The 27,982-nt window shown below is 38.7% G+C and overlaps 1 protein-coding gene across 3 annotated transcripts in view; it reads right to left on the reverse strand.

Moving 5' to 3' along the window:
• The window catches only part of CPEB4 (cytoplasmic polyadenylation element binding protein 4), a 75,396-nt gene extending 51,684 nt beyond the window's left edge, over positions 1 to 23,712 (reverse strand). For all 3 annotated transcript variants that reach the window (XM_040262730.1, XM_040262728.1, XM_040262729.1), the window contains exons 1-2: positions 21,185 to 23,712; positions 3,285 to 3,366 (exon numbers count right to left, since the gene is read on the reverse strand). In XM_040262730.1, coding sequence (XP_040118664.1) covers positions 3,285 to 3,366; positions 21,185 to 22,309 — 1,207 coding nt within the window. In that variant the 5' untranslated portion in view covers positions 22,310 to 23,712. The remainder of the gene's footprint in view (positions 1 to 3,284; positions 3,367 to 21,184) is intronic.
• Between the last annotated feature and the right edge of the window lie 4,270 nt (positions 23,713 to 27,982).

A 27,982-nucleotide genomic window follows, 5' to 3' on the forward strand; every position in this document is an offset into this window, starting at 1 on the left:
ACCATGAACTAATCTATGAAGTCCTTACTGCTCTTAAAAGGAAAAAATACACAAATTCATTTAATATGCTTAAGTCACCTTGGCACCTTATATTGAAACTGGCTTTCTCATTTGATAAGCATGAAAACAGACAAATAGATGTTTAGTAATAAAAATCAATACCATGTATTGAGTGTTTTCTCAATGAACTGGGCAGTATGCTGGATTTTACAGACACATCATATCATTTAATCGTCAAAACCACCACAAATGAGTGGCACAATGGCAATTTAAATCCCTGTCTATCTGACTCGAAAACCCATGGTCTTTCATTCTGGCATATTTCCTCTTATAAATCACAATTTTATAAAATCTTTGTGTTCCCATATTAGGACAATCAGGTTTAATTCTGTCACCAGACTTATCTTTTAATTATCTCTAGAAAATTAGTCTAGGTAATTATTTAGGTAAATATTGGTAAGAAGAAATTAAAAAGGGAAAATGGTGACTCAGAGAGTAAAGATTACCTGCCTGCAATGCAGAAGACCCATGTTCAATCCCTGGATCAGGAAAATCTCCTGGAGAAAGGAATGGCTAACCACTCCAGTGTTCTTGCCTAGAGAATCACATGGACAGAGAAGCCTGGTGGGCTGTAGTCCATGAGGTCACAAAGAGTCAGACATGACTGAGCGACTAACACTTTCTTTTCATAGAATAAAGGCAGAAGTTTATACAATAAGCCACTTAGTGAACTAGAAAAGAAAAAACAAATCTGAGTTGTCCTGACTATATCTGATAAACCAAGCAAATGTTGTTAATCCTACTGGAAAAATGTGTACCAACTCTTATAAAAATACTAGAGGCTTACTTCTTAGAAGTGAAGTGAAGGTCACTCAGTCGTGTCTGACTCTTTGCAACCCCATGGACTATACAGTCCGTGGAATTCTCCAGGTCAGAACACTGGAGTGGGTATTCTGAAAGGAATACTGGAGCCCTTCTCTTCTCTAGGGGATCTTCCCAGCCCAGGGATCAAACTCAGGTCTCCCACATTACAGGTGTATTCTTTACCAGTTGAGCCACAAGGGAAGCCCTACTTCTTAGAAGCATGACATAATAAAGGGTTTATGACTGCTGCCGTTTGTAAACTGTTTTCTCTGATAAAAGACACAGGCACTTATCATGAAAATGAGTTCTAATTATTATCCCTAGTATCTACTACATAAGAGAAGAGGCTCTTAAAAGAAGTTGCTGATTAAATCAATTAAGGAAACAACCACAGATTCACAGCAAGTTACAAAAGTAGTACAGAGAGATTCTGTGTACCCTTTATTCAGTGCCCCCAACTGGGAACATCTTATGTAACTATACTACAAAACCAGGAAAGTGAGACTGTACAATCCACAAACTATATTCGGATTTCTCCTTTAGCTACTTTATTTTAAAGTGTGCAGTTTTTCTGGTGCTAGAAAGAGCCTTAGACTCTCCTCATTTTTCTGCTGGGAAAACAAAGGGTCAAAGAGGCTGAAGGACTAAGCAAAGTCAGGGTGCTAAGAAGTGACAAAATAAAAAGCCAATTCTGAAAGACCATCTTTCCTCAGAAACAAAGTATACAACCCCATTAGAGGCCATCAGAAAGACATTCAAAATAATCCTATTTCAAAATTTGTTCATCAGAGAGATACATATTCTTTCACATATTAGTTTTCATCTTTTCAGACTTAGAAAAATTTCTCATGAAAAAATGTACTGTTATAGGTCTGCTGAAAAACAGTTTTACTGCATCAGTAATATGGTAAACCAAACACAAAGAAAACTAGGCCAAGATAGTTACCACTTAAAGTCATATAGGCTCCTTGCCACCTTTGATCCCAGTACAAAGCTGTCTTGGCAAAAAGCAGGCTCATAAACATTGAATGAATGAACAACTTAAGTGACAGGACCAAATATACCAAACAACCCAAATGTTTTTAAAAACAAACAAGAAAACTCTGCAGTATAGTAAAATGATATTTTTTGCAGAAAAATATTTATTTTGTGGGGTAGCTTTCATAACATCAGAGCTAGAATGGCCTTTAAAGAACACCTAATCTGGTCATTCTCAACTCTGGCTACACATGAACATCACCTGAGATAATACAAAGAAATCATAAGCCTCACCCCACACCTGGAATGGGGCCCAGGCATCTGTGCTTTTAAAGTTCCCCATTATTAAGTCCCTTATGATAAGAGTGGTTCTAAGTACTTTATTAAAGATGAAGAAATTGAGGTTCCATCGTCCCTGGGATTCTCCACGCAAGAACACTGGAGGGGGTTGCCATTTCCTTCTCCAATGCATGAAAGTGAAAAGTGAAAGTGAAGTCACTGAGTCATGTCCGACTCTTAATTAGAGACTCCATGGACTGCAGCCTACCAGGCTCCTCCATCCATGGGATTTTCCAGGCAAGAGTACTGGAGTGGGGTGCCGGTGCCTTCTCCGAATTAGCTCAAAAGATTGTTTAGAGGCAGAGGGTTCTGCCCACCCTGTGAATAATGAATTTGGTCCCCAGAGCCCAACCTTATTCTGGATTCTATGGTGGATAGAATTATTTTGTTACTTTGAAATTCCTTTTGAATATGGAGATAATAAATCAGGAATGTATCTTCCAATCATAAAAAAAATTTTAAAAATAAAATAAAAAATAAAGTTCCCCATTATTAAGTCCCTTATGATAAGAGTGGTTCTAAGTACTTTATTAAAGATGAAGAAATTGAGGCCTAATCAAACTGCAATATCCTATTCAGTATAAGAATTGAGACCAGAATCCAAGTGGGAATAGCACGACTTTTTTAACATAATATATAAAAAGGATTTCAAGAACTACAAAGCTTTGTTTTAACTTTGAAACTGTTGGACATTAAAAAAAAAAAAAAAGTGAAACTAGACCAAAAGATCTATCAACATTTGAACTCTTCCTAGCGAATAGTTATTGTCATTGGTGAACAGACATACAGGTGAGCAACACTAAGCAGGTTTTGCCTGAAAGATTAAAAAAAATGAGAAGTATGGTTTCCATCTTTCCAGTTAACTGCCCTCCTTTAGCAATCACTACTCTTATAGTTCCCTTAATTGGTATTGTAAAGGGCTTACAGTGGATGTCTATCAAGTAAGTTTGATTTTTGAACAAAATGAGATACATGTATAAAATAGATGGAACTGGATACAAAATGTGAACCTATAATATTTGCCATATTGCTCAAGTTACACAGATAATAATACACATTTTACACTACTTACTAAAATCAAATAGTTATATTTGGAAAATTACCTTTAATCGAATCATTTTCAGCTCTCATTATGTCAATGAGTGAACTCTCCAATGAGTGCATGTCAAAAGTCCTGGGGCGATCCTGTAAACACAAACAGCCACAAACCACTTTTAAAATAGCATGTAATTATAAAAGAAAATAATAAGCTGCATCTGATGGGACACAGATCAAAAAGCAGGAATTTTCTTCCCTCTCTATGTAAGGCACATTATTACTACATTTTATTTTTAACACTTGCAAAATACCAAAATCACAAGTACCCAGGGCTCAGCAAAGACTGACTTGATTTCCAATAATAATTTTCAATAAAAGCATTACTTTCAAGAACAAAGCAAAAACTAATTTCCATATGGTTAAGAATATTAAATATATATATAAATAGAATTCATAACCTTTCTCTGTCACTTAAGATTTTAGTAATGTGGCAAAGCTTCCCAAAGTTGTTCCAGCAATATTCTGTTAAGGTGACATCTACAAGTTCTAATCAGAATAGCTATATTTACTTATAAGCCAAGATCTGAAAATAGTCATCAAATGTCTACAAGACCACTAAGTAGCAAAGCAGTCTTGATTTTTCTGCCATTAGAATAAAAGGAAGACAGGATACGGAGAACACTGCTGGTCTCAACCCTGGCTTAACAAAATGGACTTCATGAATGGGTGAGGAATCTGAAAATACACAACCATGCTGATGTTGCGGCATTCTTCAGGGTATTAGAGGTCACTAAAACCAAAGTTTAGCTCAGACAGTGAAAAGGAGATGAAAATATTTTCAAATTAAATACTAAAGGGAAAACAATACCTGTTTCTGACCCACCTTGAGAATAAATATATACCTACAAAGACCACAGCAAGGTTATTAAAGAAAAGGGGGCTTCCAAAGGAATTTTAGAAGCATAATTTCAGAACTCTCTCTTCAGTGATATTTTTCTCTCATTACTTTTTAATTCAAAGCTTTGGCTTTTTAAAAGAATTTGCCTAATTTTATCCTCCACCCCCCCGCTTTTCTTTCAGAATTGCTGGGGTCTCATTTTCCACATTTCAGACCTCCCTGGTGGCTCAGACAGTAAAGCGTCTGCCTGCAATGTGAGAGACCCAGGTTCGATTCCTGGGTCAGGAAGATCCCCTGGAGAAGGAAATGGCAATCCACTCCAGCACTCTTGCCTTGAAAATCCCATGGACGGAGGAGCCTAATAGGCTACAGTCCATGGGGTCGCAAAGAGTCAGACACGAATGAGCGACTTCACTTTCACTTTCTTTCACTTTCCATCTTTTGATCATTCCGACATTTCTCCTTTGTCCTTCCATAACAGTACTCACCCTGCACTATTATTATTCTTCCCTGAAATAGGGACCACTCCTCCTGACCCCACCCACCAAACAGATATCCAAAAATGTTCACTGTTATGGGACACAAACTTTTTTTAAGTTCCACAACCTGAAGGGTCCAAGGGTAGTTATACTGGGATATCATCTATATTAAAGTAGAGAGTGTTACAGGTTTTTTCCCCTGGGACAGCACGGGATAAAGATGGGAAGGGGAGTAGATGTCTTAACACGCTCTTCTGCTCTAAACTAGTATGGCTCCTCCAGAATATCTTTCCCACTTTTCCTCCTGATTCTTTCCTCATTGTCCTCATCTTCTCAATATGGTCAATAGAGAGAGGCAAGAGGACAGTTGGCCAGAATGAGAATTTCTAAGAATAAGTGTTCACAAAAAGGAGAAACTCTTCTGTTTTTACCCTTCCTCATCTCAAGCACTGAATTAAATCAAAACTTTATTGCGTATTCTTTTGGAAGTCAAGTGGACTTGAGGCATAACTGGAAAAAGAAGTTAAGAACAAATTCCACTCTCTCATTCTGCAGTCACTGGATCTCTCCTCCCTTCAACAATCTATAAGCCACACTCAAAATCAGGCCAGCCACTATCTCTATTTCCACAACAAAGCCAGTCTTGGAGACACTAATGCTCAGAGTCTTCACTTGCCTATGTCCTCTGACTGTGGGTTTCCCAAGGGTAGGAAGTATGTCTTACATCAAATGTTCCCCATGTGTACAATTCCCAAAGGGTGATGGTGTGTTGAGATGTTCATCTCCTCAACACACAGGACTGCCCAGAGGGCCAAGTGTGAACTCCCTGGCAGATGACTTCTGCTTCTGTATTTTCCTATTCTATGTATGCCATGATGTGAAACAGGCTGAAAAGCCTTGTTCCACGTATCTGTATCACTGTGCCTCACACAGGGTCTGGCAGTTTAGAAAGCACACAAGTTTCCTCAATTGATAAATGAATGCATTTCTTTGAGTAATTTTTATTAAATTTTGAAAGCATTTTTTCTCTTATTTCCTTGAAGTTTGTTTTTTAAATCCCCTTTCAGAGCTGGGCGGGGTGGGGGTGGGGGGGTAGGTAAGAAAAATAAAACTGTAATGGCTGTGGGGGAGATGTGAGAGGACACCTGAGCCTATTTTTCTTTAATGCAACTAGAGTAGTGAGCAACCTGTGAATTTTTAGGACTTGCATTTTGCCAATCACTGAATGGCAAGAGCACCCAAGAGAATCAGTTGGTTAAAAAAAATCAGTGTTTTTGTTTGTTTTTTTTTTTTATGACAGCTGCTTCTGGTAAGTAAAGAAGCACCTTTTCACCTAGAGGTTTCCAAATGTAGTGGAATTCAGCAAAGCCACTTCATACTGTCCTGCCCCAGGACTCTCCAGACTATTGTCTAAAACATAAAGGTTTTTGCTAAAATAACCACTGACTTATGATTGGTAGAGTACATTAAAACTAAAATCCTAAATGAATATCTAAATTTTCAGTAGTGCTTGGTGGAATTAAAAAACAAAAAACCCTCTATCCTTGTTATACTTTTACTAGCTTTTGTCACAATCTGATAAATAAACAACAATATACAAACTCTGACTCTCAGATGCAATGTGTTAAGAATTTTCAGGCTCTGAATGGATTTAGAAAACAGTGCCTCAAAAGACATGTGTAAATGCAAGATACAAGTCCTACTGGCACAAGTACCACATTTTTGCCAATCCTGAATCTAATATGTTCGCTCTCTCCATAGCTCAGTGGGTAAACAATCTGCCTGCAATGCAGGAGGCCTGGGTTCGATTCCCTGGGTGGAGAATATCCCCTGGAGAAGAAAATGGCAACCTATTCCAGTATTCTTGCCTAATATGTCTAACATGTACTTCTCCCCACAATTCAATCTTATTTGAAATTATAATTATTACAACTACTTTACATTTGTGCAACACTTTGTTTCTTATGATGCTACAGTAATTCAAGCCACGTATTTTGCCAAGCAAATGTTCTGTTCTCAGGCAGGGTCCAAAGTTTATCATTTTTGATTACTCTCTCACTGATTTTTTTCTATTTTAAATACCCAATTTTACCAAAAGGACTAAAGTGTAAACATCTGTGCCATTAAGAAGTAGATGGAGGGGGACAGACACAAATAAATCCAAGAAATAAGAGCAGACAGACAATGCTGGGTTTTCTGCCCAAAAACCAGGGTGTCAAGAGTGTTCTGATTTCTACATTTCATCCTTCGATTTTGCCTTTTTGGTTTACTAATTAACCCAAACATCATAACCATTTATTTATTTTCTAGAATTCATTTCCCAGAAAGTAAGCTAACTATAAAATAGAAATTCTGTTAAGTAATAACTCTTCTTAATTTAACTTGAGATGGTGACCAAAATATGAACATCAGCCTAAATCTGCGGAGCATTAGACACTAGGAAGTGTGACATGTATCTGAGCTTGTGCACTTTCATCCTCTAGACCTCATTCCTGATCTGAAATAGGAAAGAGTCTAATTAAACCTCTAAGCAACAAAATACATCTGTATTTTAGCTTTCCCATATCCTAAAACAGTCTGTGCTTTTTCAAGATTTGTAGTTTAAATTATAGTGAGTTTGGCAGGAATCGAAGATGTGAACGAGGATGACTGATGAAAGTTGATAACTTCTTGCCCACAAAAAGGTGGGAGTAAATTAATCTTATTAATAAGAAAAGGAACTCTTGTAAGTCTTAAAAGGACAGTCACTATGTTTTCATTATGCTATACATAATGCAAAATAACAAGCTTTATTAAAAAAGAAAAAAAAATTTGTTGAAGGGGGAATGTCCTGATTTCCAATAGAAGCTGAAAACAAAACGAAAACACTGACAACTCTATTTGCTTCAACCTGCCACTGCCAGTTTATCTTGGCAGCCCACAGAGAAAAGCAGATCTATTCTTTATTAAGAATCTACTAAGTATCTGACAACATTCTAGGTAGCTTTTAAATACTGTCATTAGTAATCTTCAAACCTCCTTATAATTTAGATTGTATTATTCTCAATTTTGGTGAAGGAAATGGTAACCCACTTCAGTATTCTTGCCTGGAGAATCCCATGGACAGGAGTCTGGGGGGGCTACAATCTATGCGGTCAAAAAAGAGTCGGACACAAATGAGCAATTAAACAACAATTCTCAATTTAATGGTAAAAACTAAGACCAGGGAAAAACACAGTTTATTGCACAGATAGATTACTGCTTAGTTCAGCAGCTTAGTCTGGATTTAAGAGCCCAAGTTTCACTCCAAAGCAGGTGGCACTACCTTGGGTAAAATAATGGTCATGGCAGTCAAAAGACCATACTAATTAAGATACATATTAGAATAAATGAGACACTCTGCCTGTCTTAAGGGTCCTGGGGTGAGGAACATGCTGGCTAGTACCTAGCAAACAGGAGGCACTCAAGTATGACTCAATAAATGAAAAAAAAAGAACAAAATGTATATAGGTAATATAGGATAATATCAGAGATACTAAAAACATGAGAGAGAGAGAAGCCTTATCTTCCTTCTTTCTGTTGAGATGACAGATCGATGTGGTCCAAATTAAGAGACTTAACATGCATCTCTAGGTTAACTACAGCCAACCACAGGAGCAGAAATGGTAGTAACAGTAATAGTATCAGGTAACATTTATCAAGATCTAATGCAGTTTGAGTGAACTCCGGGAGCTGGTGATGGACAGGGAGGCCTGGCGTGCTGTGATTCATGGGGTCACAAAGAGTCAGACACGACTGAGTGACTGAACTGAATTGAACGCTTTACATGCATAATCTCATTTAGTCCTCACAAAAATTCTATACAATAAGTGTTCAGTTATTATCCCACTTCACAGATGAAGAAGGCGTAGCTTAGCATGATTAACTAACTTTATCAGGTTAAGCAGAGAATGTAGAATTTGAACCACCAGCCTGACTTTAGAAATGTGAGCTTAACAACCACGAATGAAAATAAAAGACCACCAATTATTTTCAAGGCTCAGCAAAGCAAACTTGATTACAATGCAGGGATTTTTTTTTTTTTTGGTAACCTGAATTGTTGTATCTAATACATTGAGTTGCATCAGTAACTGGTTGGTTTCAGTTTATGTCATCTCTACTTCACAGGGCAATTTCTAAAGGAAAAACCACAAAAGCCACTATGAAAATCAAAGTTGATAAAAATAACCTTCTGACAAAACAAATTAGCGTTTCAAAGAGTGAGACCTGTCCTTTTAATATACACCTGAATAATCCTGACTGCCACAGCAAAATAGGAAGATTTACATCAGCAAGTAACTGATGACATGGCTTTTTGTAACATCCCAGAAGTAGCCACAAGAAGCACATGAATCTGTGGGTCTATTACTACCAGGATGAACAATCTGATTGCAATTATGCCACAAACCAAAATTACTATTTTGTAGACTTTAAAAAATATATCCAGATGAACAATAAAAGCCAGTGTTTCTCATATTTAAGAGTATATCAGAATCACTTGGAGGTCCTATTGAAACACAGCCTACTGAGTCAACACCCAAAGTTTTTCATTCAGTAGGTCTCGGTAGGTCCAAGAATTCACATTTCTACTAAGTTTCCAAGTAAAGATGGGGACCACACTTTGAGAACCACTGAGTTAAGCAATTCCATTCCACAGGTTAATTTCATTAGATACTTTGGGATGTGATTTATAGCTTACATCCTGTTTAACAATTATGATGCAGTCCAGCTTTTATCAACTGTTTTAGTTTCCTTATGAAGAGAAAGGTTTTACTCTCAAAATCAAAAACAAAGTCCTCTCTTCCAAGCTCTAAGATGCATAAATTGGCAAAAAATTACAATTAAGTTCAATTTCAACAGAACCACCACTATAACCACTCCATTACTGGTTCTTGTCCTGTCATACTTGAGTTAGTATGTTTTAGCATTACTAGACCTGACTAATGCACAAGAGTCCGTTGGACTGCAAGGAGATCCAACCAGTCCATCCTAAAGGAAATCCTCAACATTCATTGGAAGGACTGATGCTGAAGCTGAAACTCCAATACTTTGGCCACCTGATTCGAAGACCTGACTCACTGGAAAAGACCCTGATTCTGAGAAAGACTGAAGGCAGGAAGAGAAGGGGACGACAGAAGATGAGATGGTTGGATGGCATCACTGACTCAAAGGACATGAGTTTGCATAAACTCCAGGAGTTGGCGATGGACAGGGAGGTCTGGCGTGCTGCAGTCCATGGGGTCCCAAAGAGTAGGACAAGACAGAGCAACCAAACTCAACTGAACTGACATTCTTAAGAACCAAAGCCAAAATTCAGCTACATCCTTTACTCACTGTCTCCCTATAAAGACATACATGACTGTGAGCATCATTCTCAAATTGCTATGTATCTGTACTAGCTTATGGAAGTTTCTCTTTCTGGCTTACTCTGGAAGTTTCTCCCTGGTGAAGAAGGGAAAGGAAAACATTTTGGTCTGAAAGGCAAAGTCTGTGCCAGTATAACAGCTGCCAAAATAAATATGAAATTTGAGATGCCAGCAGAGCCCATAATTAATCAAAGGTAACTATGACAGTTTTAATCCAAAATTCACCAAAATGTAAATATTTTCTTGGATTAAATATTTAAGGCCACAGACATCACAAGTTGGCAATATAGTCAACTTTGAAGATTCCACTTTCAGATGACCCTTCCATCCCTATGCAAGCACAAGTCCCCTTTTCCCGTATCTGCCAAGCACACTGACAGCCCATATTTATGAACAAAGTCTGTGATGGGTACCCACTCCCTCCTTCCCTGGACTGTGAGCTCCACCCACCCCCAAAGCCACAGACTGCAGCAACTGTGCAGTGCATAGTAAGTCCCTCATCACTGCCGCCATCATTATTAAATCATCCCTTCTGGCTCTGTGTTGTGTCTCAGGTAAAAGATGCATGATTTCTGTACATTAGTTCCTCACAGCCATCATGTAAAGTGGGTACAATTATTGCCCCCATTTTAGGCTTCTCATGAAGCTATGAGAAGTTAACTACTTGCACTCAAAGTCACCAAGTAAGTGGTGGAGTCTACTTCATAGCAGAAGCTCAGAAAAGTGGTCCACTATTAAATGAACTTTGTCACAACCTATGAAATCCTTCATTTGTATACAGGGTCTGAATGCAGAGAACAAGTGTCAGAGGTTAAAGTGAAAGAAGTAATTATATCAAGTAGGAAAAAACCACAGTTACTAGCATCTCATATTTCTTAGCAGGGTCCCTCTTTGGTCAGTTTTTTCTCATTATGAACACTTTATAATGAGGCAAACAGTCTTACAGATCTTAGGCTACCAAGTGCTTCCTAACAGAATAATAAACTATAACAAAACGGATCAATGTCTTTAATATATTACCCTGATTGAATCAATAGCTCCATTTTCTCCCATGTGAACTGATGAACCAGATCTCTCTGGAAAGCCCTTGAGAAAATTTGCTTTTATTCCACCTTCACTAAATAAACCACATTCATGTTCAGTATTAGAAATCCTTAAAGTGATAAATATTTCTTGTCACCACTTGACTGTATTAAAAAAACAACCTGGCATTCTAGACTTGATTAATCAATTCCTAAATCAATAGGCCCCTTCTTCTTGTTAACCATTTGTTCATTTCCACTTTACCTGGCAGAGGAAAATAACTAAAATCTATTCTAAGACTTGTGTTTAAATCACCACCTACTAGACAAGTGGTCTTGATATCATATCATCTCTGAACCTTGATTTCATCAGTGAAATAAGGATCTCCCTTACTTCACACATCTCCCTTATAAAACTGGGTTGAGGAGAAATGAAATAAAGTCCCTGACAGATCATGCACAATACCCACCAGTTAGGAGATCCACTCAATAAACATTCCCTCTGCTCCTTCTCTCTCCAGTGCAATGGCAGAAGAGCCCCAAACCAACATATTAAATTAAGTATTGTTTGTATCTGAATAATTCAGCTGTTCCGTGCTACTTCTTATAGCTCATTTTCACAGAGAAACAAAAAAGGTGTGTGTGTGGGGGGGATCTTTCCTACCTAATATACTATTTGGGGCAAGAGATCATTAATTCAGGAAAGTGAGTAAGTTCTACTAAAACTCAGGCCATACCTCTATCTTTGGCTGCTTACTGGCAATCAGCATTCCTCTGCTATGTATCTGCTGGGTGTGATCAGGGTCTGGAGTCATCAGAGAGAATAGTCACCCAAATACACAATCTTTATTCCTAAACTGAGGTCTGTATCCTGTAACCCATACAATCCATACATTTCTCTCTTCCATGAGCCTTGACCTAACAGCAAAAGGCAGCCTGCACCCACTGTGAGCCTCTGGGCTCTCACAGCTACCAGCCTCACATCCTTAGCTCTCCAATGTCTCCTGAGAAGAAGGCACTTCTCAGTATTCAGGCACAAAGCAAGATGTCACCGACACCTCAGTTCATGAAGAGGACGGTGTCTACTACCACGGTCATGTACTCCCACCTTACAGTCCACAGAAGGCATAAAACATTTGTGGGTTGAAAAACAAGAGATGAAAAAGTGTGATGCAGTCCAAAGGCCTGCAAAAGATCCCAAACTTTTAAATTCCCCTTAAAAACAAACAAAAATACAGCCCAAAAGCTCTGAGTCCTTCCTGTTCTCTCTCCTTTTGGAGAGCCTTCTCACAAATTCACAAAAATATAAACCCAGGAGAAAGCTGAAATGGCGTAGAGAAAACTGGACAATCTCCTCCCGAGTATCCGGTCATCAGCTGATATTCTAGTGTTTTGCTGGATCTCTCTCCCTTTTCTTTGACAGACATGTGACCACCAGCACCCTTCTTGTCTGAGAAGGGAGATGTAGCCAATAGTGGCTTTTCTCGAGATTAGCATCAGGTTGGGCAGTAAAACAGGCTGGGCAGGTACAACAAAAATATGTGCCTTGCCTCAGTCTCTCACTGTCTTTTTAAAAAAAAAACAACTAGAAGATATCTTTGTGTGTTTTTAAGAAGGAAAAAAAGACTATCTTTCAGAAACACATACTAAACCATTTACAGATGAAATGATACAGTACCTAGGAAATGTTTTAAAATAACATGAAAGCAGGAAGAGAGGGTTAGGAAGATAGATCAAAGAGGACTGTCAAGGAGCTGATCATTGTTGGAAGCCAGGTGACATGTACATGGGATTTTGCTATATATTCTATTATTGAATATGTTTAAATGTTTCCATAGTAAGAAATTTAAAAGACTTGGGGGTGGGGGGAGAGACTTTACCCAAAGAGGAAACAAACAAAAAAACTAGTTGGTCACTAAATTTTCCAGCAGTGTTCAAGAAAATGAGAGCATCATCTGGGCTGATTCCCTAGTGCACTGAGTTTACTAAACAAAATTATAGTTCAGCTTATAAAATTCTTCTTTAAAGTTAAGCTCAAATTACCATATAACAGTTAAATAACAGTTTTCACATTTTAAGAATGTGTGATTTCCAACTTTTGAATTAATATTTCTAGTTGATGACCTTCTCTCTTATACCAGCAGAATCTTTTGGACGCCAAATATTAGAAATACTTCATCTTATTTCAAAAAGACAAGACAAAGAAATGAGAAAATGAAGGATCAGGAAAGCTGAGTAGCTTACCTTAGGTCACAGAGCTAGCAAGTGGCACAGCCATAGTTGAAACTCAGGTCTGACTTCCATACAATAATTAATAGCTTTTTCTGGGTAGCAATGTTCTTACATCAACTTTTTTTGTTTGGTTCTTTTTAAAGTTCTTATAGACAGTAAGGCTACAGCAACTATTTTACTGACCAGCAGCAGATGCATTCCTCGAAAACATCTGGAAGAACTATTATTAAAAGTATGTTGTATAATGGGGCTACCTTGGTGGCTCAGACAGTAAAGAATCCACCTGCAACGTGGGAGACCTGGGTTCAATCCCTGGGATGCGAAGATCCCCTTGAGGAGGGCACGGCAACCCATTCCAGTATTGTTGTCTGGAGAACTCCCACGGACAGAGGAGCCTGGCAGGCTACAGTCCATGGGTCACAAAGAGTTGGACACAACAGAGCGACTAAGCACAGCACAGCACATGCTGCATAATATTTAAATATAAACATGGCTTTAAAATGTATAATACTGAGGGATTAACTGTAACTCATTACAGATCTGCAAGAAAACAATGATTGGGATACGTGTGTGTGTGTGTGTTAGTCATTCAGTCATGTCTGACTCTTTGCAACCCCAAGGACTATAGCCCACCAGGTTTCTCTGTCCTTGGGATTCTCCAAGCAAGAATACTGGAGTCGGTTGCCATGCCCTCCTCCAAGGGATCTCCCAACCCAGGGGTCAAACCTAGATCTTCTGCATCGCAGGTGGTTTCTTTACTGACTGAGCCACCAGGAAAGCCTGATTGGGATATACCTGGCAACTATTCAGCAAACAGTAACTACCCAATCTAAATATTCTACAATATGAAAAATACATGTTTAGCTTAAGACTTTAAAAATTCAGTTTACAAACATGAGAGAGGACCTGTAAGTGGTCCTTGACATATAATGAGACCTGAATTCTGTGACTCACAGGTTAAAGTTTGCCTTTTGTGGTACCATTTTGTCACAGAATTTTAAAAAAGCACATGTATGTGTATATTTATAAATGTAACCATTAATAAAATATTTTAAAATGTCATTTATACATTGTTTCTGTTATACCGAAAGCTTAACCTGTTAGTTTTCCTTAAAGTTTAAACAACTCATGGATTAAGATGAAATATAACTATTGGGCTAGTTGTTAATATTTTTATAATGAGATTGAAGGCAGGAGGAGAAGGGGACGACAGAGGATGAGATGGTTGGATGGCATCACCGACTCGATGGACATGGGTTTGGGTAAACTCTGGGAGTTGGTGACGGACAGGGAGGCCTGGCGTGCTGCGGTTCACGAGGTCTCAAAGAGTCAGAGACGACTGAGCGACTGAACTGAACTGAACTAAAAGATTAGAACAGATCAGAAATAATTACAAATCAAATCAAAACCATTTTTATGAGATATCCAGACCTGTGCCTAGCTCATAACACAGAAAGTTCTCAATAAATGTGTTATATTCGCTCAGTTGCATCCAACACTTTGTGACCCCATGGGCTATACACTCCATGGAATTTTCCAGGCCGGAATACTGGAGTGGATAGCCTTTCCCTCCTCTAGGATATTTTCCCAAACCAAGGATTAAACCCACGTCTCCTACATCGCAGGCGGATTCTTCACCAGCTGAGCCACCAGGGAAGCCCATTATACAGATTAATTAAAATATATATATATAAAAAAACTTAATTTCAGGATAAAAGTTAAAACATATCCAATTAAATCTATGATACCTTTTCTGTCTCTTAACCAACCCCATAAAAGTAGTCTCCTTTAATGTATACAAAAACAATCAAATGTTGTAAATTTCTTAAAAATAGGCAAAATCTTTTAGACTACTGAAAAATGCAGACTGCTATTGCTAATAAAAGTTTAGGTATATAAACAATTTAAATTCTTCAAGGAAACTGATAATTCTGCTAAATGTTTTATCTGTCCTGGGTTGCACCTAGCTTATTTAAAATGAGTATTCTGATGAAATTTCCTGACATTTCAGTAGTTAGGACTCTTCCCTTCCACTGTAGGAGGCATGGTTTGGGAATGAAGGCACGGGTCAGGGAATGAAGCTCTTGCATGCCAGGTGGCATGGCCAAAAAGAAAAAAAAAAAAAGACATATTCTGAGAAGTGTAGAATATATGATAAGATACAACATTAAGAACTGCTCAAAAATCTATCACAGATACCAAAGCTTTTTGTAATTACTTTAATTTCAAGATTGTACTCAATATTAGAGATTTTAATTTTATTTTAAATTAAACAAAAAAATCTAAGCTACTTAATATGGCCACATAAAGTACCTCACAATAACCTTTCACTTATAGGTACTAATATCTTGATGAGGTACTGTCTTCCCAAATTTAAGTGACTTGTTCAAGGTCAAGCTAAATAGAGATCAGAATCAAATTTAAGTCTGTTTGGATCCAGGACCTGTGCTTCAGTATACTGTATTTTTGGCCTCACACAATGGCCTTTCTCAGTAATTATCCAAGTGTCATTTTCAAAAACTGATTAAAAATAGGATCTATACCTATATATTTCATATACTAAGAATTTTCTAAAAACTTGAAAGTGGAACTCCTTCTAATATTATAAAGTATAATATTATAAACTCCTTCTAAAAAATTATATATTACTATAAATTTATCATGGCAAAAATACACTTTAATTTCTGCAAGAACGATTTTCTTTGAACAATATAAAATGACTTCTGTCAAGAAAAATGAAAATGAATGCTCATGTTACAAGCTCCCTGAGAAATGCATTATATATATTATCTATATTGGGACCAAAAACTAAAGTACAATGTAGTGCTGAAAAAAATGTGATAATGGTACTTCAAGCTTATTTTCCTTATAGCAAGAGAGAAAAGTCATACGGAAAATAAATTTAGACTGCAAAATTCAAAACAGGCATATGTTAACTTTAAGCCTACTTTTCCATTTCTTTCTTATGAATACCAACAAAAACTATTCTCAAAAGCATAAACTCATAAACTAACAGCATCTTTCCAATTGCAACTAGCAACACAACCACATTCACTAGGCTTGAAATAAACAGGCATTTCCTGAAAGATGTTGAACAGTATGTTGATCATATTCCATGGTTTTTCTGAAGACACAACAGAAAATAAAAATTTTCAAAACTACCCTGCCCAAGTTTTGATTTCATCATAAAAGCAATTAAACCTAGTTAAAAGGCTTTCTACAAAAAGGAGTAAAATTGCATCTGATAGATTTTTCCCAAAGTTTCCCCAATATATCAATTCTGCTGGAGCCAGAACCATCCAACCGATGCTTTACAGTTAAAAATAATGAGTTTCCCCTCTTCTAATATAAATAAATATAATAAGTCAAAGAAAATGTTTCCTATGCAAAGATCTCTCTTGGGACCACATTAAAAAAAAAAGTAATGTAATAAAGTTGCACTTTAGATAATTTTAATAATTCATCATGACTTTTGGACAAAGCAATGCAGTAACTTTCTGTTTTTAAATATAAGATGCCATGTAGAATTTTGTAGATCAATAAACTGACAACACAAGGAGAGTTATTGAAGTGACATGAATTATTTTGCCTGGTTAAGACAACTTAACAAATCCACGGTGACCAAAGCAAATGGACTCTAAATCCTAAAATGTTTCCCTAACTATCCAGTTTTAAGATCATCTTGGCGACAGATTTTGTCTCCCCTCTTCCGTTTTGTTTTCTTTTTCTTTTTTGGCCTACTTCTTGGTTCTTAGCTAACAGAGATGGGGGCGTAACTGAGCTGAATATAACAGAATACTAGAATCTATAGCACACAATTCTCATTTACTTCCTGTAAGGACAGAAAATCTAGGCACCCCTCCAAAAACGTGCTATATTCAAATATAATTATTGGCAGATGCCCCAATACATTATTTGGTTTGGACATCAGGATTACACGATGTGTTCAGCAGGACAGGTAGGATTCTTTTCCTCCTGAAGTAAGGGTCAAATCATGCCTTTACTCACAAGATATGGACCTTGTTTCTTCATTTTGAAATTAAGACAATAAAACTAAACCTCATAGGGTTGAAAAATCCTATATAGGAAGTGAGATAACAAATGTGAAAGCACCTAGCTCAGTGTCTGATATCTAGCATGTACTAAAAACAAAAAAAAAAATATTGATTTGAGGGCTATTACCTAAGTTTAATATCTTGAAGTTGACAAATATATTCTACTACTTTCCACTTTCAAAACTTTATAATTAGCTTTTGATCATCAGATATCAATTATTCACTGTAAAAAGTTTCTTCTTACCTACATGCTTCTGGCAGGCATTTCTTACCCCCACCCCCCAACTCCTCATCTGCATCATGTCTATGTGAAAAGATACTGTAGTATAATGGTTAAAAGCCTAATCTCATGTGTGAATAGTAATAATAACAATAATATTTACTTCATAGGATCATTGAGTGAAATGAATTAAAACATGTAAAAACATTATCATAAGCATGCAATTATTAAATATACATTAGTTATCTGAAAACTGGATTTGAGGCATGTTATCTGAATTCACGTAATGAGAATTTGGCGGCACGTATACAAAGAAAATGCTAAGATATAATGCCTGTCATATCACTTATTTAGAAGATAATTCAATATTTTCAATCTTTGCTCCTGGTTTCATAAACATGGATAAAAGAGAAGATTAAGATTGGCCCAAAAAATTAATTTAAAATGTCATAGTGAATTTTAATTCACTGTATGCGCCCAAACCTGTATTAAACAAACGTAAAAACCATTCTGATTCACTTCAAACTAAAATAAACATTGCCCAGTATTAGTTACATTTCAGGTAAATTATTTCCTTTTAATATAATAATTAATATAATAATTTAATTAATATAATAATTAAAACATGCTAGACTTTGAATACCAATATTATAATATAACCATGTAAATTCTATCCTGTAATTTCTGCAGTAAATTTTAAGATCTCTCTATAACAACTAAGGAATTCTTTTTAATAGTGACTGAAATTGAATTACTAATGTCTAAAACATCTTTCCTAAAATTAATAGTTTAAATTAATAAAGTTAAATAAGATAGCAGTGTTTAGAAAAAAGTATGGACGGACTGTGACTGCAGCAGTTTAAATTTCACAGTAGCTTGCTTTAGGATCATAAGGAACTTAGAAATCACCTAGGTCACCCCCCACACCAATTTTATGAAGAAATTGAGGCCCCCAGATGCTATGACTTTGATAAGGCAAAGACCGAAAACTAGGTGTCTGAGCTCCCAGTCAAATAAACGTTCCTTCAAATGTTTTCATATCAAATTTAACCAAGTAATCCGTATCAACTCAAAATGGCATTTTTTTTGGCCAAAAATTTTTTCTAAAGAATAATTCTTTAAATACACACACAAACACACCTCTGCATTCATTTAAGTAAGCACCGAGGTACTCAGTTTACTAATTTCTTATATTTTCAAAACTCAATTAGGAATTTTTTCATATCACTTATATTTATTGTGACTTTCAAATCACTGTTCTCTCAGCTCCCCACCTCCCAACCTCTCTCTCTTCTCTTCTCTCACACACAGAAATACAAACATTCTCCTAAAAATGGTGGGGATGGTAAACAGAAATCTACAACTTAGTTTCTAATCCTACCATATTTGAACCAGGTATATTGACTCTTCCTTTTTTCCACCCTCAGCATAACAGACAACAATTCTAAGGGAAGAGCTGGTTTCTAACAATATCTTTTAGTATCAATCTTAGTCTACTACATTATTATTTCATACATCAGCTTAATCTCTTAAGAAATCATCTGACTGAAAAGATTGCACATGTTAAACACATCTCATCAGCCCCATAAAAATATTAATAATGTGCATATACGTATAATTTAGTCACTTTTTGAAATTAATTTCTCAAAGCAAATCTATCAAAAGTCAGTAAACGGAGAATGGAAAACAAACTATGCAGTCACATAAATCCATTCCGTCACTTGATCAGTAGCAAAGTAAAAAAGAAAAGTATTTTCAATTGTGAGCTAATCTTAACCCAGTTAAAATGTCGAGAATGCCATCTTGGATTTTTTTTAATTTGGAATATATGAATAATCTGCAAAAGTTACCTTTGCATTAAACTTCCCTTAAATTTATGTTCAAAAGACTATCAAAACCAACTTTTTAAAAACAGACTTCATGAATAGCAAAACTTGAATAGATGCTAAGAATAATTTTATTGTTGTTTTTTATGTTACTGTGTTTTTAAAAGAAATTTGGAGGAACAAGCTATTTAAGGTTATTGTGTGTCTAGTTACAGATTTTTTCTAGTTGTCCTGTTTCCTGATTTTAGGAAGACAAAACCTCTGTAAGCTTTATCTTTAAAAAAAAAATAAATTAAATAAAATAAAAACAGACTTCATGGAATTGCCAATGTATTAAACAGCCTTTTACCTGATCACTAAAGCTTGAAAATTGCTCTCTTCAGTTTGAGTAAAAACCCTTTCTAAAAACAAAAGCCAACATCTTTTTTCAACCTGGGCAAAAAAAATATTTAAAAAAATTCAAAACCAGATTTCACCAAATATTTTTATACATCCTATTATATCCTTAGATAATGGATATTTAATTCCTGGGAATGACACAGGGTTCTCATAGCAAATTTCCCTCCCTCTGAGCAAATTATTAATTAAACAGATAATTCCACTTGTGCTGACATCACGTCTGGATACAGTATCACTATTTTGAAATCTGTTTAGCCTTTATTAAGATCTCTAAAATAACTTTTTAGATATAGCACAGTATGTTTTAATCTTTGCTTTTTAGCCTAGAGTTTGTACATCAGCTGTGTGCTCTTGGGCAAGTTATTATATCTTGCTGATGCTCATGATTTTCTCATCTCTAAAATGGGGGTAATAATAGAACTTACCTTGTGGGGTTCACTGTGAGGACTGATTCAGTGTTAGCTTATAACCCATATAAATTTCCTAAACACTTATAAATGATCATACCCCCAAAGAAAACAAATTTAGTAGGGCATCTGATGCTCAATTAACTCTGAAATTCCCTTTATATCTATCAACTAGACTGGCTGCTCATTAATTCAAAAACATCAAACAATGTGATGTTGGAGAATAAGAATATGGCAAAAAAGACAAGTAATCTTTGTCTGGACCTATTTTTAGGAATGGTGTAATTATCTACACCCCTAGTATTAACACTGGGAAATAAACAAATGGGTAAAAAGGCATCATAAGAGTCACTCTGAGACCAACAGTTTCATAGTATTCAAAAATAACTGGGGATCAAGAAAATATCTACATCATTTCTCTAGCAGTCCTTACTGACACAAGGCAAGCCAGAATTTGCAAAAAGATCTTATAGGAATTTCCAAATTGATAACTGCAAACTGTTCAGACTGGATGGTTCAGAGAGGTTTCAGGTTTAAAATATGATCAGGGAGAAAACTATATTTCAGTAGTTGGTTTTCAGAGAATCACTACCTTACAGTGGTGAAAAACAAATTTGGGAGGGTATATAGTTATATGCATGGGCAGAAAATGCTAATCAGTTTCCATAATGAAATATATTTATATCTACATTATTTATTCTCACTTAAATAAGTAGGGAAAAACCTACCATGATTTTCTTGTCAGGCTAGAAATGTACTGCAGTTAATAATCATGACATCACTAGCTACCTGGTATTCACAATTATGCTAATTTATATGGCTATCTATGGAAAGATAACAATTAGAAAATTACAAAAAAAGAACAGCTGAATATTTTATTCCAAATTACACTGCTCTGCTGCCAAAATAATGTCTTGACAATGAACTCTTTTTCCAAGAGCTCTGATATGAATACAGACAATTCAAACTCTCTTAGTTACATAGATATTACACCATGCCGTTTCCTTATTTCACCTTAATCTATTAATGGAACATAACCTTACCGGAAAAGGAAAAATGTTGTCAGCCCTGTTCAAGCTATCTTCCATCCAGGATTTAGGAGCAAAGGCAGAGCTAGGGCGAGCGTACTTCTGGAGCTGAATATGATTGCTTGCAAAATTTTTCTTCAAAGGCGAGATGGAGTTCAGGGGCGTTATTCCTCCATTCAGCCCCCTACGGTGATCTCGGCCTTGGGAACCTCCCCAGCCACCATATCCACCACCTCCTGGGCTCCAGGAAGAAGACGGTGTAGGAGAGGGACTCTGGTAGCTGCTCCACGGAGAAGGGGGCTTGTTAAGATTATTCGCCAGATGAGGCAGCTGGTTAAAAGCAGCACTTCTATGTGTGAAAGGCGGGGGATGGGGACTGGCAGGAGACCTCCTTTGCTGCTGATGCTGGCTGTGATGATGCTGGAAATGAGGGTGATGAGGGTGGTGCTGTGAGAGAGGCCCAATCTGAGGAGAGAAGCTGCCTCCGAAGCCAGGGCTGACATGATGGGGGAAATTTTGAAACAACAGAGCACCGTTATTAGCCGAAGCAGCCGGGACCCCTCCCTGGTGAAAGAAACTTGCATCTTCATTGATGATTGTAGAGGAGGAAGGCGCTATCGCTGCTGACCAGTTACTGAAACCAGTGAGAGACGACGCGCTTGATGTCAAGGGTTGGGTAGAAGTACCTAGCCCCGTGGCTTCTTGATAATCAAACCCTGTCAACACTGGTGATTCGATTCTTATTTTCTCCTTCCCATTGCCATTTTCTGAAGAATTGTCCCCTTGATTTTCTTCAGATTTAGCCTTCTCAGTTTCAGGCAATATTCCAGCTTCCTGACCTGGACTGGGGGAGAGCTGCTGCTTTTCCAAAGGATCTTGCGGTTCCTGTTGCTGACTTTTTGCTTTTTCTGATCCCAAGATCTCATCCTGAATGTTATGGGTAGCCGGAGCAGGAAAGAGCCAAGCTGACCCGGCACTGCTGCCATTGGCAGCTGTGTTATTATTTATAAAAGCAGCAGGGCTGGGGGTGGCATTTTGGTGATGGTGTGGAGGCTGCAGATGTGGATGGAATCTGACTGGAAAAGCAGATTTATTCCCAGTATTGCTTTGCACTAGCACTCCAAACCCGTAATCCCCCATTTATTATTTTTAGGCTCAGAATCTTAAGATAAAAAACAACCTGGTATCTCAAGCCTTTGTATCCGCTACTCCAAATGTAAGTTGCTTGTTTGAAACGTCTTATTTTTAGCTAGCTCAAAGATGCAGCTTATCACCCTAAATAGTTCAGATTTGGAATTCTGGTCTCTGAAAGAAAAAAAAAAAACTAAAAAAAAAAATCTTAAAACACTGACATGAATCCAGCTAGGCTTATTTCTAGGAGGGAATAAAAACGAAGAGGGCAAAAATCAAGTCTTTGGTTAGTAAAATAGGCGCTTTCTTTTTCCAAAGGAAAACGTACATGAATGACAAAAACACAGCTTCTCAAGCATCTATGGATGTAGAAGAATAAGCATTGCGAGGAGTAAAAATATATATATATATAATTTAACAATCACATATGGTCTTCTTCAGCAGTTTAGATTCACTCACATAAAAATTAGAATAGGGCTAAGAGGAGAATAGGTTCTTTTCTTGGCAGCTTGGTTAAAAAAAAAATCAGGAATAATTTAAGAACATTATATATTATATATTTATATATAGATAGATTATATTAGGTTATCTGGGGTGGGGGGCAAATTCCTGGTTGCGGGAGAGGAAATCAGCATTGACTAATGGAAAGATGATTGCAGGGAGGTTTCTGCTCTTCCTGATCCTGTTTCTGCTCTTTCACGGGGTGCAGTTTTGGCCTCTGGGGCTGTTCCTGAAGCTCCGGGTGCAGATCTTGCTGCGGTCGCTGTTCCTGGGCTCCCCCTGGCCTCCTCTCCCCCATGAAATGGTTTGGAAACACACCCGTTTCTCCCTCGTGAGGGTGTCGCGATCAGGATGGATTAGGGAGACTCGACGAGGACGAGCTGGCGGCCCGGGGGTGCGGGGACCAAGGGGGCGACCTGGAAGGTCCTGCGGTTTCGGCCTCTTCCCCTCTCTGCGGCTCCGGGGTTTTTTTCCCTCATGGGACCCAGGGGCGGTTTGTTCAGTTCTCTCAGTTCGATTCTCCGCGGGGGGGGGTGGGGGGGGGGGGGGGGGGGGGGGGGGAGGGAGAGGGAAAAAAAGAAAACCCCACTAGCTTAGTTGTTCTAAAAAAGAAGGGCCTCCCTCCTTTGCTCTCTCTCTTTTTGCCCCCAGATTTTTTTTTAAACTATAATTTAGAAGGCTTTTGTTTCTCCTCACGGTTGCTGGGCCGTCGTCGTCGCCGCCGCTTTACCCCGGTCCCGCAGTCCCCGCCGTCGTAGTTGAGAACTCCGCCTGGCTCTTCTTCTTCTCTCCTTCTTCCTCCTCTTCCTCTTCTGCTGTCGCCGCCGCCGCCGCTGCTGCTGCCGCTGCCGCCGCTGCTGCCGCCGCCGCCGCCTCCCGGTGCCCGGGTCCAGCAGCCGCGGCTAAGTCCTTCTCCTCAGGACCTAGCCGAGTGAAATGACAACCAGCTGGAAAGACCGAGAGACACTTCCGGTTCGAGAAGGGAGGGGTGGGTTAGAACAGACACCCCGCCCACCTGCCTAAAGGCCAATAAGCTGCTAAAATTCAGATAAGGCCACGCCCACAACCCAGGTGCCCTCCCAGGAAGGTCGAAAAGTTACGTCGAGAGACGCCCCTTCCGTCTGCGCCTCGCCCAGTGAGGCCTGGAGCCTGGAACTCGCTCTACTACCCAGAGGGAACCCAGCGAGTCGCCATCTTTAGTGTGGGCAAAGGACTACAGCGCTGTTTATTTCGCTTAACCATGCTCTGCAGGAGGAGCGTACAGGGGCGCGCGGAAGAAAACGGATTTTCCTACCATTGTGAAAAAGAGTCCAGGAGTAGGAGATTGGATTGGCTACCTATGAAACCGCGGATGATCGGGAGGACTGCCCAGAGTAAACGTGGTTCCCCAGGCATCTCGTGCTTTGGCTCGAGCTCCGCCCCGGAGAGATCTGGAAGAGGAGGCGGGTTTTACCAGCTGCTGTAAGGTGTCTTGAATTGCGTATGTGCTTGTCCTGAAAGTGGATCTTACGCGGGACTCTCCCTTCACCTTCCATCCCCCCACCCCCACTCCTCCTGCTTGGTTTAGGCTCCCGTCCGGTGCAGTGTTTCAGGCACAAAGATACAGCTGCGGCGTCCGTGGCCGAGCCCTCCTTATCCCCATCCGCTCTAATGTACCCTACCCGCTTATTAGGGACACGTTTCCAAAACGAAGAATCTTAACCAGGATCCTCACCTGTTCTGCTCTCTCTACAACTGCCCATTACCTCCTTGAAAAACACCAAACTTTTTATCCTCATATTCAAAGGTTTTGCACTCTGGGGACAGTATATCTTAACATCTCATCTCCTCCAAATGCCCCACACCGAGCTCCTCCAAATATAATCTCGGTTCCTTTTTACCTTCTGTTTCCTCTCTCCTCCACCTGGTAAACTCTAGTTTTAGGAATCGGTTCAAAAGCTACCAACTCTGTCTTCTGAAATCCCTCTTGAATGGATATCATGGCCCAGTATATTTCTCATGCTTGTCACCCTCTATTGTAATGGTTGCTTATGTCTCCTGGACCTGTGGTCACCTGTGGGCTTTTTGAGGAGAGGACCTTGTATTGATAGATAGGAATCATTAGCGAATGGATGCTGAAAAAAAAGAGTGAACAAACCAACTGCAATGATATTCTTCCTGAATCCTCTTTTCAGGTCTGCCATTTGGTTTGGGGCTAACGTCTCTCAAACTGTCATCTTTCAGGTTATTCATTTGCTACTCAAGGGTTCCTTGTCTTTGTACATGACCACCATCAGGATCTAGGTTAACGCCTTGCTCTCAGCAAAGGTTCTAAAGATGTTGAAAAGTGAGTATCTTCCTTTAGTAGAAAATGAAAAATGAAGAAATCAGAGTAGATCCACAAGTGACTATGGCAAAAAGTAGTGAGTAAAAAGGAGAGATCACAGACTTTTAAGAAAGATCTCATGAAAGGAAATGACTTCCACTTCCTTTACCTAGCCTTTCCTCAATGGCCCCAACTTCTGCTGCCTCCGTTTATCAATCCTCCCATACTTCCATGTAGAACACCTGTTTGGGATCTTAATCAGTGATTTCATTTATTTATTTATTGTCTTATGTCCTGAACATGAGTCTTTGTAACTCTGCTTTGAGTTCCTTGAGTGTTAGGGATTGGGTCTTATTCTGCTGTTTATTCCCCATAACTGGTCATACCTTGAGACTGAAGTGGTTCAATTAGGTGTCCTTTCCTCCAGAATGGTTTCCCTGACTCTCCTTTGTGTAGCATCTTGTAGATTCTTCTCATTTAGTTACTTCTGGTTGTCAGTTAGTTTTTTTTTTTTCACAGGCAGAGATTTTCTCTGATTTATCTGTGTGTCGCTAGTGGCCTTCAGAGGATTTGGCACAGAGTGGACTCAGAATATGTTTATTGAATGAATGAATGAATGTTCAATATTCAGTAGATGGTTGAGAGTCTTTGGGGGCTGCCAATTCTTAGTGGCTGAAATGGCTGCCATGCTTGAAGGAAAGAGGGTTATCTTTAGAACCAAACTGGTTTTTTGAATCCCAGATCTTCTACTGCCTAATTGTAGAGCTCTGGGCAGGAATCACCTCTACAATCCCCTGATTCCTTATCAATAAAATATCAATGATAGTTCCTCCCTGGCTAGAAGGTAGTAAATTATAGTGAAGTGCTGGGCTCATAGGAGGTTTTCAAAAATGTCAGTTCCTTATTGACATATTAAGCATAGAGAACTACCTCACTAGTGTCTTTTTCCCAGAAACTGCATGCATGAGTGAATCTAGAAACTTAGGTCACTTTGTAGAGGGAGGAGGCACACCAGCGCCATAGTCAGGATGCTGGTTGGTCAGCCTGATCTTTTAAAGCTAAATCAGGGTTTGGGCTGGGCTGAAGCTAAGATGATCTCTGGAGACATCAGACTTCTGGGTAGCAATTAAGAGCATGGGAGAAGAAAGAGGGAAACAATTCTCTTGAGTCAGTTGACTACTCAGAAACCCAGGATACCGAGCTCAGAACTGCCTTCCTTGAGAACATAATGGCTCAGAAACTGCCCCAGGTAACCATGACAACAATTCAGCAGCTCTATTTAGGATTTCCAAAGAGATCAACAGTTGCAGATGAGTGCTGGCTTGAAAACTCTGTTAGCAGAAGAGAGCCCCTCCCATGAAACATGCTCACTGGGAAGCTTTCAGGTTGCAGAGAAATGGAGCTATCCCTGAACATTAAGGAGCTACCAGATTATTTTTTATTAAACCTTAAAGAAAAAATTCTCCCTTCCTGTCCATTGAGAGCTGACACACTTTCCAAGAAGTTGTAGGCTAGTGAATGGACTCTGCTGGCCCAGCCCCCTTTGGGGTTTGAGGTCAACCAGACCCAAACTCAGAGCCCCCCTAATATTTCCTTCATCAGCCTCTTTTAAACCTGACAAGTGGTATAAACCCCACCCCATAATCACACAGCGTGAACTCTGCCCCATGCTAGCTAATGTCTTCCACCTCTGCCCTTGAAGCAGACATGGTCTTCTCCCAACAGCACACACCCAAGCTCCTCAGGGGCCTGTCTGATGACTAGCAATCAGAGCCACCACCCAAGGTTGCCTAGGTTGTGCACTGTGCAACTCCATAAGGCAGCACAGACTATGATGTAAATGCCACTCCCCTGGAGTTGCACAATACGATCTGTTTTGGTTCATTTTCATGAGACACCAAGGCACATTATGGAAATAAGACACGTACACAAGGTCAACAGATACTGCCATATATTACATGAACACGTGCTCATCACATGCAGAAATATGTAAAGCAGTTGATCTTTTTAGATTTGGTGGCCCAGTTCTGTAATGGAACTGAAGGACACGGTGTCCTTGGTGTTGTCCTGGGTGGGGAGCTGTAATGAGAAGACAAGTCCGGGCAAGTATATGGTCCAATCCCCTAAGAGATTAATACCTAGCAGTTATTTTGCCTACCAGCATTAATAAGCATTCTAACATAGTAGAGGAATATATATGTTACTGAAACAAAAATATATATAATAATTACATTCCAAAGCAGGTCCTGTGAAGTTAGAGGAAGAGAAATAGATGAAATTACTTGTGGAACATCCTCTTTTCCAAGAGTGGAAGCTCACTACCAGAAGGCAACCTGGACAGAAATAGAACCAGGTCCTGAAAGCAGATTTTATTAAACTCACCTCTGATCTTTACCTTGTTTCAGTATTGGAAAGTGGGTATATTTACTTGGAAAGCACCTTTTTTTTTTTTGGGCAGTTAATTGCTAGGTTACATTTTCTCCTTTTGTTTATTGTTTTCTAACCTGCACAAGCCCTCTGCGTTTTAAATACTATTTTTTCCTACTTTCCCATTTCTGATATTATCATTAATATGAAGTCCATAGTTAACAACCCATTGTGGTGGTGACTGATGAAGCCAGTTCTTCCAGTGCACTGTTACTGAATAAAAGATTTGGAAAGGTCTAGGACAGAGACATGCTTCACTTGAAATCACCAAATCCTGGCAAAGATTTAGGTGAGGTTGACCTTCCAAACTGTGACTTGGATCACATGGAATGACTTGGATTCTTTTGTGGCTCCAGTCACCTATGTGGATGGGCAGTTGACCTAGATTACCCCTGGCTGTTTTGATTGGACACATTTCACTTCCCTGTATTAAAACCATAGCCAGGCAG

The sequence above is a fragment of the Oryx dammah genome, unplaced genomic scaffold (assembly GCF_014754425.2).
Source record: "Oryx dammah isolate SB20612 unplaced genomic scaffold, SCBI_Odam_1.1 HiC_scaffold_20, whole genome shotgun sequence".
Classification (NCBI taxonomy): Eukaryota; Metazoa; Chordata; class Mammalia; order Artiodactyla; family Bovidae; genus Oryx; species Oryx dammah.